Below are 17838 nucleotides of genomic sequence, written 5' to 3'. Positions count from 1 at the left end.
GCTAAATTAAAAGGGATACTATGCAGTTTTTTTAGCTTAAGTGAACAACTTAGGAGTTATTGAAATGGTTATGGGGACCGAGAAGGGTACAGTTAATCGTATAATCGAGGCATTTCATTTCAACAGTGATTAAAAAGAGTCAAATAAAATTGTTTTATTTTTAGAATTATTCGATTATCTCACATTCTAAATAACATTTTTGTTTTTTATGCTATAAGAAAACCAATAAAGTATATTTTATTTAATTAGCTAATTAATTACATTAATTAGTTAATAATAATGTCACATTGAATCCCCAAATTAATGTAGAAACAAATATGGTATGTTTAATGGCATCTTTTTACTAAGCTCTACAAATAAAACCCAGTATCATTGATCCCAATACTGATGTCTGAAAAAAAAAATAGATTTTAGCCATTAAATATAGCCTCATTTTTTTACTCATTTTGAAACAATTAAAATTTAATTTAATTAATAATATTGTTTGTAATCTGTTGCCACAATTGTATTGATTAGATAAAGTGTATTAATTTTTACAGTGCAGTACAATTGACATTTTTAACATTCAATGGGCTTTACAAAAATAAAAAATAAAATAATTTAAATGAACTTAATCTTCATATAAACTATATATTGTACATACATAAAAATATACATATACATATCTTCAGCCAGTTTATATCTAGAGGATTATGTGACACTGAAGACTGGAATATTGGCTGCTAATTTAGTTTTCCCATCATATGAATAAATTACATTTTATATTAATGTATTACATATATATTAAAGTAGAAAACAGTTATCATAAATTGTAATAATATTTCACAATTATTTTGATCAAATAATTGCAGCCTTGGTTATTTCTTTCAAAAACATTTAAAAAAAATTTAATTACTGACCACAAACTTTTTGAACAGTAGTAAGTGTAAAAAGTTTCCAAAGAATAATACAAAATAATTAATATACATAGTAATAAAAAAATATATATGGTGTGGGCATTCCTTTTTGTTGAGCCCTGTGTAGCCTGAATATCGAATATAAAGTGCAGCTGCTCCACACAAAATAAGCATCTTAATGTAAACTCGATAGATTAATAACCATGATATTTAAAAAAAAAAAAAAAAGAAATATTCACCAACAATAAAGTGTCATAATTATGCAGCCCTAGGACAAACGGAGCAGTGGACGACGAATCTGCTAAAAGACAGGTTGTTATACTTTGCCTGCCATGTAAAAGGGAAATGACCTCCTTGGCCTGTAGGAACATCAATGACAGAAGCAGACACTTCCACATTTCCACAGTTTCATCCAGATGGATGAACAGTGTGAGCCAAGCATATCGAGTTCAGTCTCCGCAAGAGATGTTAGGAAATTTGAAGTCTGTTTCTCTGGGTAGAGCTAGAGCTAGCAGTGGAGAGCGAGAAAGAGAGAGATAAACAAATCTACAAAATCACTTCATTTATTCCATACCTGGAAGCCTTGAATATGGGCTAAATACTCCAGCTGCTGGGAAGGCTGGATGGAGCCACAGGCCAAAGCAGGTGCTTTCCCCTTCAGGACCAGGGCCTCAGCGGTGGGTGACGTCCCGCTCAGGAGCAGCTCTCTCGCAATGGCTGCGGTGTTTCCCACTGATGGGGTGTAGAATGGCCCTGCGGAACCTTGGCCAATGTCTTTGGGTGTCAGATAGTTTCCAGGGGAACCAGGGACTCCCTTATTCCTGCTTGCTTCCATTTCTTGATACACATCCGGGGAGAGGTGAAGAATTCCTTTTTGAGCTATATAGGGATGGAGTAAGACACATTCTGAAAGTTAAAAAGGTCATAAATATGTATATATACAGTATATACATTTTCATAATACATTTTTAAAGAAACTAATACTTTTATTCAGCAAGGAAATATTAAATTGACAGCAAATACTTTTTGAACAAACATTGTTCTTTTGATCTTTACAAGCATCAGAGATTCTAGAATTTTATTTTAGCACAGTTTCCACCAAAATATGAAACGGCACAACATACAGACATATGTGACTAAAGGGATTATTTTAATATAACAAAATATGTGTTTGTGTGTGTGTGTGTATGCATATATACTAGGGATGCACGATATATCGGCCACCATATCGGTATCGGCCGATGTGTTCATTTTTAATGTTATCGTTATCGGACTGGTAAGAAAATGTGGCCGATATATTAAAGCCGATAAATAACGTAGTATTCCCTTCAGCTGAGACACTTGTTGAGCACTGTTTATGTTTTTGAATTCCTTGAAATATGATTGAAATCTCTTCAAAAAATGAAAATACGGTTCATTGCAACATGTGCAGCGCAAATCTGTCATATCGGCTACATAACACTATAATGAGAACATCATTATAATCGTGCGCTTGGGACATGGGTTTAATTGTGAGACTTTTGTTTTTGTAATCAGGCTCTCAAAATTGTACTAAAATTTGGATTTCAATTTATCGGCCAATATATCGGTTATCGGCTGTCAAATAAAAAGAATTATCGGTTATCGGTATCCGCCAAAATTTTCATATCAGTGAAATAAAATTTTCATTTTACATTATCTATCATATATATATATATATATATATATATATATATATCTTATCATAATAGACCCACATCATCACACACCTTCCACCACACCAAGAGATTGGCATGGGGTACTTTCCATAAGATCATCTTTCAATGCAAATCAAACCAGCTATTAGGCTAACTGAAGTAAAACCATGCCAATCTCTAGGTGTGGTGGAAGGTGTGTGATGATGTGGGGATAGTTTAATTCCAAAGGCCAAGGGAACTTTATCAGGATGCATATTATCCTGGATCCATGAAATAACTGGCTTTTATGGGAATTTAACATAGGGGGGCAATGACTTATGCACCCTGTATTTTAAGGAAAAACATTTATTTATTTATGATACGTTATTTATTCACAAAGAAAATGTGTGTCCTTAAAGGTTGGAGTTTTCCTCATTTTTCTAATTAAGGCATTAAGATCAATATCCAAAAGATGATTTTTTTTATTCCTCTTTTTAGGCAACTTTAGCATGGGTGTCCAAACTTATTCACATCCCTGTATATGCACTGGATGTGTTTAAAAGGATTTGAAGGATATCAAATCATAAGGCTATTTCAGGTGTGCTGTACTATTTTTTTTTTTTGTTGTTGTTCTGACTCATGATTTTCACTATATATGATAACAGGGGCTTCTTTTCCCAAAAGGGTCAACTGTAAACATCTGTTGAAAATTAAGTTTTGTCATCTTTTATGAGAACACTACAACATATAAATAAACTCAAATCTGACAGACAAGGACAAAAAGCCACAAAACTCTAATTTTGGGGTTCTTACAGAAGCCAGTACAGAGTGAAAAGGAAAAAAAGATGAGAGAAACAGAGCAGCTGCAGTAAATGTTCTCAACTGTGCACAGATTCTGCTTCCTGTTTGCGTTTTCTGTCCCGAAAGAAGTCTCTAAAAGCAGCAGGCTGGTCTACACAATTTCTGACAACCCAGAACAAGCAACAACTGATTTAACTTAGTGTTCGGACCATAAAACTGGTAAATATTATCCTAGAAAATTGTGAGAAATGTAAATAGGCAGTTTCTCCAAACGCTGCAGTGTGCTGTTGACACAGGCCCTTAATTCATGGAGTGAGAATGCAAATGAAAACCAGCAGTTTGGAGTTCCCGTCGGCCATTTCAACAAGGCTGATTGGCAAAGAGGCAACTGACATTGAATACTTAAAACGTCACACAACAACATGCATTTCGTATTACACAAATCAGCATCCCAAGCCCGCATGAGAAAAATTCATACTTAAATTGGTATAAAACAATAGATGTAAGCCAGAATGACATCAATTGGGAATTGCGACAAAAAGCACATAAACGCTGAGAAAAAAACAATACCACTACCCCATCGGCACCATCATTTCTCTTTTTTTTTTCATTCTCCCTCTCTTTCTCAGTTCCAACAGGTTCCACCCAGTATAATGGGCTGAATTTGAGAATGGTGGGCTGGAGATTGGCCAGCTCATGGCCCAAGCTGTGATTTAAAACAGATAACACACAAGGCCCAACTGTAAATCAACACAATGAAGCAATGCTCCAAGACACTAAACACTAACACACTGACATATTCACACACACACGCGCGCGGATATCATAGCGCTGTCTTACTCATACATTCCGTTTTCATGGAATCTTGCTCTACTTTTTTCCCTTTATACACACAAACAGACTCTTTCTCACACGCACACTCCAGCAACTAGAAACATACACCAGGAAATAAATGATGGCCACTTTGCAGACCAAAAGCTGCTACAATGCTAGAATGGGGTCCACATATTTTTTTGGGCTTCTCATAGCTGTGGATGATTGTATAGGAATAAAAAAAAAAAAAAACCTCAATTAAGAAGATGTGTTGCCTTTCTGGGACACAACGCTACACTAAGACCTCCCATGCGTCCCTTAATCCGTCCCTCCCACCCCATTTCCTTCATCCGCTCATTACGCCACACACAAAAATACAACACATTTGCCATGCATTTCTGTGGGTTTGTCCAATTCAAAAGAATACATCACGGGATTAAAGCTCAAACCTTCAAGTGCAGGATCCCAGTGCAGGAAATGCATTAATAATGCCTGACACACTGTCTTGTTGTTTTAAATACACCATGTTCCACAAGTCCTAAGACCATATGGCTGTGGAGGCCGTGACTCGATGTGCAATTTTGACAAAATTCCTTCATCTTGTACCATTGCACAAATACGAGAGAGATCCAATTGTGGGCATTTAGCTCATTTGTCACATTAGCTGTTTCCATGACTTTGCGAGATGGGATGACATACGGTAACCTAACCAGCAGACTGATATTTTTGCACAGCATCTATCTGAAATGCAGTTTGGTTGTTCTGAAATGCCAGGGCAAAGTCTGTCATCAAAGTAGTTTGGTATATTTTACCTTCCAGAACAGTCTTACATGACTGCGTTCCCAAACAGGAGGCATTCGCTTCCGAAAGCAAGATAGTAAAATATCAAGCAAGTTTCGTCTGTGCGCTGTGAGGTGCAAGTCATTTATTATTATATACGACCATTATTATTAGGGGTGCAACGATATTCGAACCGAACCGAGAAAAACGTGATACAGAACTCATGATTCGAATCGCGATACTCTCATTGCGTAACGAACACGCCCCCTGCTACCCCGGCCTCGCCCAGCCCTGCTCAATGGACCTCATGTCTTATGTATACAGTACACAATGAATTCAGTTTTGTAGCCTAACCACCACCCAGATAGCACAAGGGTATTTGATGTCCTATTTACATCTGGAAGACGTATTTTTAAGAGTGTTTGCTCATCTGCAAGACGTCTATAGGACGTTTTTTTGTCAGATGTCAAATAGACGTTTATAAGATGTCAGTTTAACATGCATTCTCAATCATTACATATTAGAGACATCTTCTAAACGTCTATTTGACATCTGCAGATGAGAAAACACTCTTAAAAATACGTCTTCCAGATGTAAATAGCACATCAAACAGCCTTGTGCTATCTGGGCATTAACACCAAATAACTAGCTCCGCGTTTTGTTACTTTCGATAATAAGCAAGGTGTAATCTTTCAAATTCAGTCTATTTGATCTCGAAATTGAAACAATAAATGGTGTTTTGGCGCTCTTTGATGTGGCATGACAGATCGCTGTAGGCCTACTATGCTCCTCATTTCAAGCGGCAGCGCGGAGTGTAAGTAAGCGCCATTATCTCTTCCTCAGTTTCAGAATGGACACATGAAGGTATGTTGAAAGGTACAGTATACTTACTGAAAGGCATCTTAACTTGTGAAATCGCTCAATCAGTGTTTCAGCAGCGGAAAGACGTCAATAAAACCGCATAGCTTGTCACTAGCATTATATTTTCCTCAACAGGCGTGATTCAGTGTCCACAACTCTGGTTCCTATAAATGAACTCTTGCACTAAATAAATGCACTATGTTAGCCTATATATTATATTTTACTTAACCTGTTAATGATATCTTGATTATTTAATGTATGTTTAAAATATCTTTCATGAAAATGACAACTGTGTAAATTATTATATTTCAATAACAAATTAGAGTAAAAACACAAATTAATGCAAAATCTGCCCTATGATCAGTTTACATGTTTTCATACAATGTGTTGTGTGTTGATTATTATATCTGAAAAATAAATAGCATCTGAATAGTTAAAAGTCTAGGCTAAAACCTTGTGTAATAATGTTATAGTAATGTGCGGCTCCCTATATAGTTTAAGGCATTAGCTGTAATTTTAATCCGATTTTTTTTTATCCTTGTGAAATGTTTAATTGTAATTAAATAAATTTAAATACAAAGACAATTTTTTAATTAAATTAAAAATTTTAGCTTTCTAAACCGAACCGAGACGTCAAAACCGTGGGAAAACCGAACTGTCAGTTTCGTGTATCGTTACACCCCTAATTATTATATACAGTGGCTCCTCCTTTTCTTAGTGATATTTAACACCAGTGACAAATTTTGCTCTCTTCGACTCACTAGATGGAAATGCGGCTTAATTCGGAAATGTTTTATGTGATATTCACTAATTCACTAATTTGGATGGAAACATAACTATTAAAGACATTTGGGTCACGTTAGCTTGGACCCCATTGACATTTATAAAAGCAAATTTTCACTTATTTTTTTTTTTTTTTAAATGAAAGTGAGAAATTAATACAGTCTGGAAACTTTTAGCCTTGTGCCAGAATGATTTAAACAACATGAAAATCAATTGTAAAAATTACCATTAGATAAAAAAAAATGGTAATATAAACGGAGTGAAATAAACCATGTTAATAGGTAATATGTGAAATTTATCATACATTTCTATGTTGTTTAATTTCCATTAAAACCAATGAGTTTGATTCTAAGTCAGTTATCAAACATTTGTACTTGTTTGTCAAAGAGACAACAGTATTAGTAAAGAGCTTGAGATGAAAAATTAAGAAAAGAATGAAAAATCAAGGAAAACTAGTAAGCAGAATAATACTATTGTGCATCATTTCCGTGCTGTAACTTTGTCAATTGATGCAAAATGAATGAAACTATTATTTTATATTATTATTACAAATTAAATACATTTAGGATACATAAAATTCTAGCTAAGAAATGAGTGGCTGATCTTATTTAAAAAAAAAAAAAATTAAATGTCATATCCACCAACATTATTTCCACTAAAGAATGCCATTAAACCCATAATTTGATGTGGTGGAAATGACACTTTAGTGTAGAGGAAATGATTATAGGAAAAAAAAAATACATGGAATTGACAGAATTATCCAGTGATACAATGTTGGACAACTAGTGAGAGTGTGAAAACTGCTTTCAGAGAGTCCACAGGGCCAAAAAAATGTGCATAGTTGAAGAAACACCCAAGAATGCAGAGCTAAGGATCAAAATCATTGCTCTTGCATAATCAAAATGCAGATAAATCTGCACATTTAGCAGCGATGGACAAGGTACCATAAATCTGCTTTAGAGAACCTGGTTCTGTGTTCACAAGGGGTGGAAAGGAAAAACTCAGTTCGCAGGTCACTGACACGTACATCTGCTCTGAATTGAGTTTACACCCCTTAGAGACGTTGATTCTCTCACTGGCAGATCTCAGGAACCGTAAATTAACTAGCATTATTCTGACATTAAAGACTCTACGGTTGAGAAAGTCTGTGAAGTCAATTAGGAGATAGATGGAGTCTAACAACATCAGTGTGACAAAGTCAAGCTGGAGAATGGATCCTCTCCAAAACAGAGCAAAGGCCAAAAGATAAAAAGAGAGATGAAGAAAGAGATGGATAATGCACATTTTTGGGGGGGATACATGCAGCTTTAGATGCAGAACTTGTGTAATCTAAAAAGACCAATTTAATACTGAAACAGAAGTTTACAAGAATATTCTGGATTCAAAACAAGTGAAGCACAATCAACATTTGTGGCATAATGGTGATTCGCACAAACAATTACTTCAACCTTTCCCTCGTTTTCTTCACAAAAAGCAAATATCAAGGTTACGATGAGGCGCTTACAATGGAACTGAAGAGGGATTCAAAAGCAAAAATGAAAAGCTTGTAATTTTACATACTGTACAAATTCTTATGTTTGTTTTTAAAATTAAAATTAGATAAAAATGAGAAAAAGTTAGTAAGGATTCATCTTTTGGCTATACTATTGAAGCAGTGAGCATTGTAACACTTACAAATTAGCCCCATTCACTTACAGTGCCTTACTGTAACCCAGATTTTTACTGTTGTTTTTTTTGTTTTGTTTTTTAAAGAGAATAACTTGAAGTGAAACTGGTATATTTATTTATTATTTATTTAAAGGGAGAGTTCACCCAAAAAATGAAAATTGTATCATCATTGTTTCAAACCTGGATGAGTTTCATTCTTCTGTTGAACACAAAAGAAGATATTTTAAAGAATCTGTGTAACCAGACAGTTGACGATTGCCGTTGACTTTCATAGTATTTTCTTTCCATACCATGGACGTCAATGGCAATCGTCAACTGTCTGGTTACAGACATTCTTTAAAATATCTTCTTTTGTGTTAAACAGAAGAATGAAACTCATCCAGGTTTGATACAATGATGACAAAATTTTCTTTTTTGGGTGAACTCAGTGGGAGCGGGAGAAATGCAAATGATGAAAGTCAGGATGAAAGTTTTACATTTCTTAGAAAGTTTAAGGTTAATAATAGGGCTGAAACCATTCCTCGAGTTACTCGAGTTACTTGATTACAAAAATTCCTAGAGGCAAAGAATCTGCCTCGAAGCCTCGTTAAATTCCTATGACGCGCACTATACGCACACGCAGGGATCTGATTGTTTCACACGGACCGTTGTTCAGGAAGCACACCATGGCGCATGATACATTTGACTTCATGTGACCTCATAAACGGCAGAGAATGTCTAAAGTTTGGGATCATTATATATTTACAAAGGAAGAGAACAAGATGCAGTGTGTCTACTGCAAAGTATACCTGGCAGGGCTGCTAACTCTCACGCAATTAAGCCAATTCTCACGCTCTCACGCCATACCCCCGATTTCTCACTCTGAAGTATCAATCCGGTCAGTCAAATGCCTGAAAGATGAGTTTGTCTATAGATCTACCTGTTGAGCCACTCGTGATCGACTAGTTTTACCGCTGCTAATGAATTCGCAAGTTAAAATATCCTGCAATCTAGTGCAAGCATGCATGCGAGATGTTGAGCTCCTAACCACGCACAACGGCAGAGAGGTAACGTAGACTAACTGTATTCCGGACATCACGGTATTCCGGACACTTGACCTTTTCTCAAATATTTTATAAATAAACACTTTCAGGTCATGGCATATATATATATATATATATATATATATATATATCCATGTCATCTTTGCCTCCTCCTCTTTCGATTCCGACCAACCCTATGTTTCCAGAGCCAGTGGTTTCAAAGAAATCAATGCGAGTTTCTAACGTACACCATTGATTGTTCAGAAAATGACGAGGGGAAGGTTTTAAGGCAGGACAAATGGACGAGGGGGTAATATACCTCCATAGAAAACAGCTCTTAAAACACGATCACCCACCAGAAAATGCCGGGAAAAAAACATTCTTTTGATCTTATAAATTAATTATGAGTTACAATTTGCAAATATTTGTACTTTAAGGGATTAAAAAATATATATATTTTAATGCCCATTTAACTCAAATGGGCAATTGTCGATTAAAAGAGTGTATAGACGCTTATACAACAAAGTTATGAAGATTAGAATAAATACTTTACCAACTTATAGTTGTTAAAACGTATGCGTTTTATATTAGAAATGACTGTCCGAAACACAGTGAGTAGAAATTTTCAGCCGTCCGGAACACCGTGAGTCCTCATGGTAATCCGGACACTGCATCTCCCGGCAGGTTTTTCAAGGTTTCTCTAAAACGATTAGTCCAAAATGTGTCAATCAAACTTTGAAACGTGTGGAAGGAATGTCGCCAGAGACAGACGAGACAATCAGGTTTATCTTTCAGCGGGTTGATATCTTAAAAGACGTTTTACTGTGCAAAGTGTCCCGAATACAGTGAGTCTACGGGACATGGAGGAACAAATATTGTGACACACACACACAAACACACACACACACACTCAGCTAGGTATATTTTGATGTTTGTCTTGAGATTACAGTTGAAAAAGTCTGATTCTTATTTATAATTGTTTTATTTACATTTATTTTTACATTTTCAGGTGGGTAATTTACAGAAGGTGCAGTCCTTTTTTTGTAATGTTGTATTAAGAAGACAAAACAAAGGCCAAGTTGCCTTTACTATTTAAGTTTGTATTCAAAGTTTTACGTGTTATGGGCTACATGTTTTACAGTAAATTGATTTAACTGTATTGTCATATAATTGTTGGCACTGGCACCTATAAACACTAAATGTTTAAAAATAGCACTACATAGTCTTAGTTTTGGAGCCAAATGTTGGTGTTGGAATAAATACCTCCAAATTATTTATATTAATTATTATTTAATATATATATATATTTTTAAATAAATAAAAGCTAAACACCTTATTACTTTCGTTATAAATTATTTCTTTTGGTTGGTTAAAAATACACACAAACAAATTATCCGATTACTCAATGAAACGATCAATTAAGTGCTAGATTAATCGATAGCAAAAAGAATCGATAGCTGCAGCCCTAGTTAATAAATAAAGATGAGGTTAATAACCCCTAATAACCTAAAGCTGAAATGTTCTTTAAAAAAGTTTGAATGCAGCATATTAAACAGTTTGCAGCATACAGTTCATAAACGTATGAAATTGGGAAGAAAACTAAATGCTTGCCGCAAGCACTATAATAAAGGTTTTCCCACCAGCCAAGAGCTTTTGTCAGCATGTGTGCAAGTTCCAGGAATGCCACTACATAGTTGGGTCAAATATGCTCCAACATTAGACCACGAGTGACCTGATTTAGAGAAGCTGTTGTTTTCATCGATTCATCCAAAACAGTTGTCAAACACTGCTTCAAATCAAGTAAGCAACAAAAATGCAGGCTTAATTACACAATGCACTCATTTCCAATTCACCAAAGAAGGGTTGTATATACAAAGATGTTGTCCACATCGCTCTGCATAAACGTTCCTGCAACCAGCATTTCTCCGAGGCCTGCTGTTAAGGCGGTTTTAAAATCTGACAATGATTTTTACTAAAGAAAATCGTTTGTTTCATTTAATTTTCAACTCAAATGTTATCTACTGCCTATGGAAGCTTGTTTCCGCCATATAATGAAAAATAAAAAGGTAATTGCGACTTTTTATCCACAATTGTGACTTTTCTTCTCACAATTATGAATTGCGAAATGTCAAGTCAGAATTGCGAGATGTAAAGTCAGAATTGTGAGGTATAAAGTCAGAATTGCATGATATAAAGTTGCAATTGCGAGATATAAAGTCAGAATTGCGAGATATAAAGTCAGAATTGCGTGATATAAAGTCGCAATTGCGTGTTATAAAGTCAGAATTGATAGAATAAAGTCATTAGCCTGAATTAGCCAGAATTAGCCTGATAACTCTTAATTGCGAGTTTATATCTCACAATTCTGAGAAAAGATGTCAGAATTTTGACATATAAACTCGCAATTGTGTGTTATAAAATCAGAATTGTGAGACGTAAACTCGCAATTGTGAGATAAAAAGTCGCACTTTTGTCTTTTTTTCTCAGAATTGTGACTTTATATCACACAATTTTGACTTTATATCTCGCAATTCTGACTTTATAACGTGCAATTCTGACTTCATATCACACAATTCTGACTTTATATCTCACAATTATGACTTTATATCACGCAATTCTGACTTCATATCACACAATTCTGACTTTATATCACAATTCTGACTTTATATCTCACAATTCTGACTTCATATCACAATTCTGACTTTATATCACGCAATTCTGACTTTATATCTCGCAATTCTGACTTTATATCACAATTCTGACTTTATATCTCGCAATTCTGACTTTATATCTCGCAATTCTGACTTTATATCTCGCAATTGTGACTTTATATCATGCAATTCTGACTTCATATCACGCAATTCTGACTTTATATCTCGCAATTGTGACTTTATATCTCGCAATTGTGACTTTATATCTCGCAATTCTGACTTCATATCACGCAATTCTGACTTTATATCTCGCAATTCTGACTTTATAACACGTTTGATAAAAAGTTGCAATTATTTTTTATTTTTTTTTTAAATTCAGTGGTGGAAACAAGCTTCCATAAATGCCAGATCCACACAATAGAAGAAAAAAAAAAAAAGACAGTTCTGGCCAGGAAATATTGAACCAAGAAACAATAACGGCAGAGGCCAGGGGTGCAATACTGTCCGCAAGTTCAAAACAACAAAACAAAACTAGATCTCTGCCATTATAATCATGAAACTGTTTACAGAGATGTTCAACTGACAGACACTCTGTGTGTATATCCTAATTTTGTTTGTTTCTCCATCTGTCAAAAATGATTTTATTTATAAATATCATACGTGTGAAATGACTGCTATGATTTTTACTCATTACACATCTAACCGCATCAAAAAGCAGCTCGTGATTACATAAGACAGTGATTGGAATTACTTTGGATGATAAAATGTATTCTTAATGCTCATAAACAAAGACAGCGATGTGCTATGTTTGTTTGTTGGCAGGTTATAGTAACATATTCAGTTACGTCATTACTCGTCTCTCAAAGTCAGTGGAAACGTGGGCTCCCAGCCCAACACAGCTCAAAAACCAGCACCATTTTGTTGGAAAATGGATGTGTGTGTGTGTGTGTGTGTGAACCCATCTGGAAGACCATGGTTGTACCCTGAAAAACTGTTTGGGTGGTTGATGTGTGTGTGTGTGTGTGTGTGAGTGTTTAATACAGTGGTCTCACAGACCCCCTGGGAAAGCACATAAGTCTACGTGAAAAGGAAGAATTCACAGGCTCTCCATAGAAGCGAGTTTGTGATTGAGCCGACTGGGTTCCTTATTAATCAGTCAGATAGATTAAACGGCCTGGCATCACCTACACTGAGGAACACAGACGGAGAGAAAAACACTTACTGTTGGTTGTTGTTTCAGGAAAAGCAGCCCTTTGTCCATTCCAGCCTTTGTTGTCCATCTGTAGCCAATGTTAAGATAATAGAGGAGCGGAAAGATATTGGAAAGAGAGAGAGAGAGAGAGAGGGCCGTTTTAGCAAACCCTTTTTCATGCATGTCAGACAAGTCGCTTTCCCTTGTTTCCATTAGAAAGGGAGAATCCCTACCAAATTGAGACATCACGGCATAAGTGTCACTAACTTGCAAAGACTAAGTAGATGGAAGTTTTAAAGATTAGGGTTGTGCGCACTGAAACAAGAAGCAATGTGATGATACAAACGTATACATCCTCTCTCACTGATGTCTCTGCCATGCTGTTCATGCTGAATGTGGCAACCAAATGGGATAATGAACTAAATAAGAGCGACATCTAATTGACGTGTTACCAAAATGTAAAACAAAATGAAAAGCTGATGTGCTACAAAAGGACCTTATACATTTTTTTTTTACTGAAAAAAAAAGAAACTGTTTTTGCCCCCTCCCTTTACTTTATTTTAAATTAATTTAAAATTAATTAATTATTTTAATTTAATAATTAAATATAAATATTTAAATGTAACAACTAATTTTTATTTATCCATTTTATTATATATTTATTTACTTCATTTGGGGACAACAAATGAGAGACATCTAATAGAATTGTTGATTTTATGTAAAAAAAAATGACACTGTAAAAAAAATGTTCACAATAATACTCACTTTTTAGTAGTGAAATAAGTAAGCAAATATAAATATTTGAGTAATTATGTTTTTTTATTATTATATAATTGATTTACTTTTGAAAAGTTTATTTTATTATCGGATTTTAGTGTGAAATGAAACACTTGATTAAAATCATGTTTTTGGGATAAATACTTCTATTATTTTGAAAGTATGTGAAAAATAGCCTAATATAGGTTGTAGGTTAATATCTACTAGCTGTAAAAGTTTCAAAGTATCTTCCCAAGCACTGATTGAAACTGACCTTTTCCGGTGTGTTCTGTAATGGTGTGGACGCCTTGTAGCCCAGTTGAAGAAGCATGGCCTCCGCTGCATTACGCTTGGCCACTTTCTTATTGGGACCAGTTCCTGTAGTGACCTCGGTACCTACTTTCACCTGCCAACAAACAGTGGTAGATGTTTATTGCTGTCTTGATGTCAGCCACCACTGTAAAATTGTAAGTCGTTAAACATTAGTAGTGCTGATGACTAAATGGCAGTTTGATTAGGCTACATTAAAGCTTTTTGCTCTTCATACAGATACAAAATCAGGATTGATTAAAAAACACAACAACAATGATACATCAAATGTGGTCTAAAGAGTTGAAAAAAAATGCTATATTGCCTTTATTAATAATGAAAAAAGAGATGAGCAAATTATAAGCAGACCAGAATCTGATGTAAAACACCAATTGGTATAGAACTATTCTCTAATAGTTATAAAAGATAAATCCATTTTGTTGTCAATCTGTCTCTAAACCCAGACAACCATCTTTTCATATTTATAAGTAGCAAAGCAGCAGGAGGGGAGAGATGGTGTGGCCCTGAAAACCTGAAAACAGACACGTATTGATGCGCACAGACCAGAGGGGGAACAATGTGGAAATTTTAGAAGCGACTGGGCAACACAAAAGAAACACACACAAGCAGAGTCTAATGCGACAGTGAAAGGAGCATGGAGAATCAGTTAGAGGCTGCGTTACCACACGCTCAGAGATGCACGGAGTGCTTTAAAGCGAGGGATTATCGGACAGGAGACAGGGAAGATAAACTTTTCCAACTTGGATGTTGCTTGATACTTGTTTACAGTACGTGTGGTAGTGCTGGATGAGACTGACAGATCATTCAGAATGACACTCAACATGATGTTGTTTCATTAACTGTAGTGTTAATTGTACCACTTCTGCTCCTGTATACCACAACTTCCACCCTGCGGGAAAGTACGTTTTTTCTGTACTCAATTCTACTTCATTCTATTTCACTCCATCACACTGACCTATGAAAATTTATTCTGCACTACTTTACTCCATTATATGCTAATGTACTCAGCTTTGCAATATCCTTTCTGCTCTACTTCTCCTATCCTATCTAGTCTAATACGGAGTTGAATGGAGCAGAGTTGTGTACTCTAAGCCATAGTGTTCAATTTATCTCTCCCCTACCCTATCTACAATACCCTTCAACTCCACACTATTCTATACAATCCCACTCTATATTACCTACTCTACTCCAATCCATCCTATCCTAACTTGTCGTAAGTTCCATTCAACAACGTACTACTTTACACCATACTATTCTATTTAACTCTGACCTACTCTCATGTACCCTATCCTATGTATCTATTCTAATCTACCACACAATGTAAAATTCTACCCTACTCTATACAACAATTCTATTTTATACAACTCTAACCAAATTTACTCAATACAACTTTTAATGCTCTATACAAATCTATGCTATCTAGTCTACACTACTCCATTAACAACTCTTCCCTAGTCTATGCAACTCTACACTACTCTATACAAATGCACTCTATCAATCTACTCTACTCCAATCAATCGTATCTTGAGTACACAACTACATTCAACAACTCTACCCTACTCCATACAACCCTACCCCATACAACTCTGCCCTTAGCCCATACCACTCTGCCCTTACTCCACACGACTCTGCCCCTACCCCATACGTCTCTGCCCTTGGTCCACACGACTCTGCCCTCGGCCCACACGACTCTGCCCTTGGCCCACACGACTCTGCCCTTGGCCCACACGACTCTGCCCTTGGCCCACACGACTCTGCCCCTACCCCATACGACTCTGCCCCTACCCCATACGACTCTGCCCCTACCCCATACGACTCTGCCCTCGGCCCACACGACTCTGCCCTTGGCCCACACGACTCTGCCCTTGGCCCACACGACTCTGCCCCTACCCCATACGACTCTGCCCCTACCCCATACGACTCTGCCCCTACCCCATACGACTCTGCCCCTACCCCATACGACTCTGCCCCTACCCCATACGACTCTGCCCTTAGCCCATAAGACTCTGCCCTTAGCCCATACGACTCTGCCCCTAGCCCATACGACTCTGTCCCTACCCCATACGACTCTGCCCTCGGCCCACACGACTCTGCCCTTGGCCCACACGACTCTGCCCTTGGCCCACACGACTCTGCCCCTACCCCATACGACTCTGCCCCTACCCCATACGACTCTGCCCCTACCCCATACGACTCTGCCCCTACCCCATACGACTCTGCCCTTAGCCCATAAGACTCTGCCCTTAGCCCATACGACTCTGCCCCTAGCCCATACGACTCTGTCCCTACCCCATACGACTCTGCCCCTACCCCATACGACTCTGCCCTTAGCCCATAAGACTATGCCCTTAGCCCATACGACTCTGCCCCTAGCCCATACGACTCTGTCCCTACCCCATACGATTCTGCTCCTACCCCACACGACTCTGCCCCTACCCCATACGACTCTGCCCTTAGCCCATACGACTCTGCCCTTAGCCCATACGACTCTGCCCTTAGCCCATATGACTCTGCCCTTGGCCCATTCGACTCTGCCCTTAGCCCATACGACTCTGCCCTTACTCCATAAGACTCTGCCCTTGGCCCATACGACTCTGCCCTTAGCCCATACGACTCTGCCCTTACTCCATAAGACTCTGCCCTTGGCCCATACGACTCTGCCCTTGGCCCATACGACTCTGCCCTTGGCCCATACGACTCTGCCCCTACCCCATACGACTCTGCCCTTAGCCCATACGACTCTGCCCTTAGCCCATACGACTCTGCCCTTGGCCCATACGACTCTGCCCTTGGCCCATACGACTCTGCCCTTGGCCCATACGACTCTGCCCTTAGCCCATACGACTCTGCCCTTAGCCCATACGACTCTGCCCTTACTCCATAAGACTCTGCCCTTGGCCCATACGACTCTGCCCTTGGCCCATACGACTCTGCCCTTAGCCCATACGACTCGCCCTTAGCCCATACGACTCTGCCCTTGGCCCATACAACTCTGCCCTTGGCCTATACGACTCTGCCCTGGGCCCATACGACTCTGCCCTTGGCCCATACGACTCTGCCCTTAGCCCATATGACTCTGCCCCTACCCCATACGACTCTGCCCTTAGCCCATACGACTCTGCCCCTACCCCATATGACTCTACCCTTAGCCCATCCAACTCTGCCCCTACCCCATACGACTCTGCCCCTACCCCATACGACTCTGCCCCTACCCCATACGACTCTGCCCCTACCCCATACAACTCTGTCATTACTGCATAAAGCTGCTTTTTTTCTAGATCACTGCAGCGGAGGAAGAGTTAAAGAGTCTACACCATTACGTGAGCTTTATTTAATGTAATGGCATAAAAAATATTTGTCCGTTTTTTTAACATTAAGCTACTGAATGGCTTTGGAAGACTTGAAATATTTAGTGCACAAAAACTTTTATTGTGCTTTATAATGTGTTTTTTGCCTTTTGTGGAGCTTAGCAATAACAACCGCGAGTATGCACAGGACATATCGGAAGTCTGACAGGACAGAATCTGGCAATAGTCGCAGTATCGAAGCCGATCCTGAATACTGGATCGGTACATCCCTACTTTACACAAATCTACTCTATCCTATCTACTCTACCGTTTCAGCTCCACA

The 17838-nt window shown here is 37.7% G+C and overlaps 1 protein-coding gene across 2 annotated transcripts in view; it reads right to left on the bottom strand.

Annotated features, from left to right (window-relative positions):
• Window positions 1-17838, bottom strand: part of stau2 (staufen double-stranded RNA binding protein 2) — a 174880-nt gene that overhangs the window by 58856 nt on the left and 98186 nt on the right. For both annotated transcript variants that reach the window (XM_089125989.1, XM_089125988.1), the window contains exons 10-12: window positions 14153-14284; window positions 13153-13210; window positions 1471-1775 (exon numbers count right to left, since the gene is read on the bottom strand). In XM_089125989.1, coding sequence (XP_088982115.1) covers window positions 1471-1775; window positions 13153-13210; window positions 14153-14284 — 495 coding nt within the window. The remainder of the gene's footprint in view (window positions 1-1470; window positions 1776-13152; window positions 13211-14152; window positions 14285-17838) is intronic.

Source organism: Pimephales promelas, chromosome 22, assembly GCF_988280905.1.
Source record: "Pimephales promelas chromosome 22, fPimPro1.hap1.1, whole genome shotgun sequence".
NCBI lineage: Eukaryota > Metazoa > Chordata > Actinopteri > Cypriniformes > Leuciscidae > Pimephales > Pimephales promelas.
Note: the sequence above shows the minus strand (reverse complement) of the source record. Positions and strands in the feature narration are given on the sequence as shown.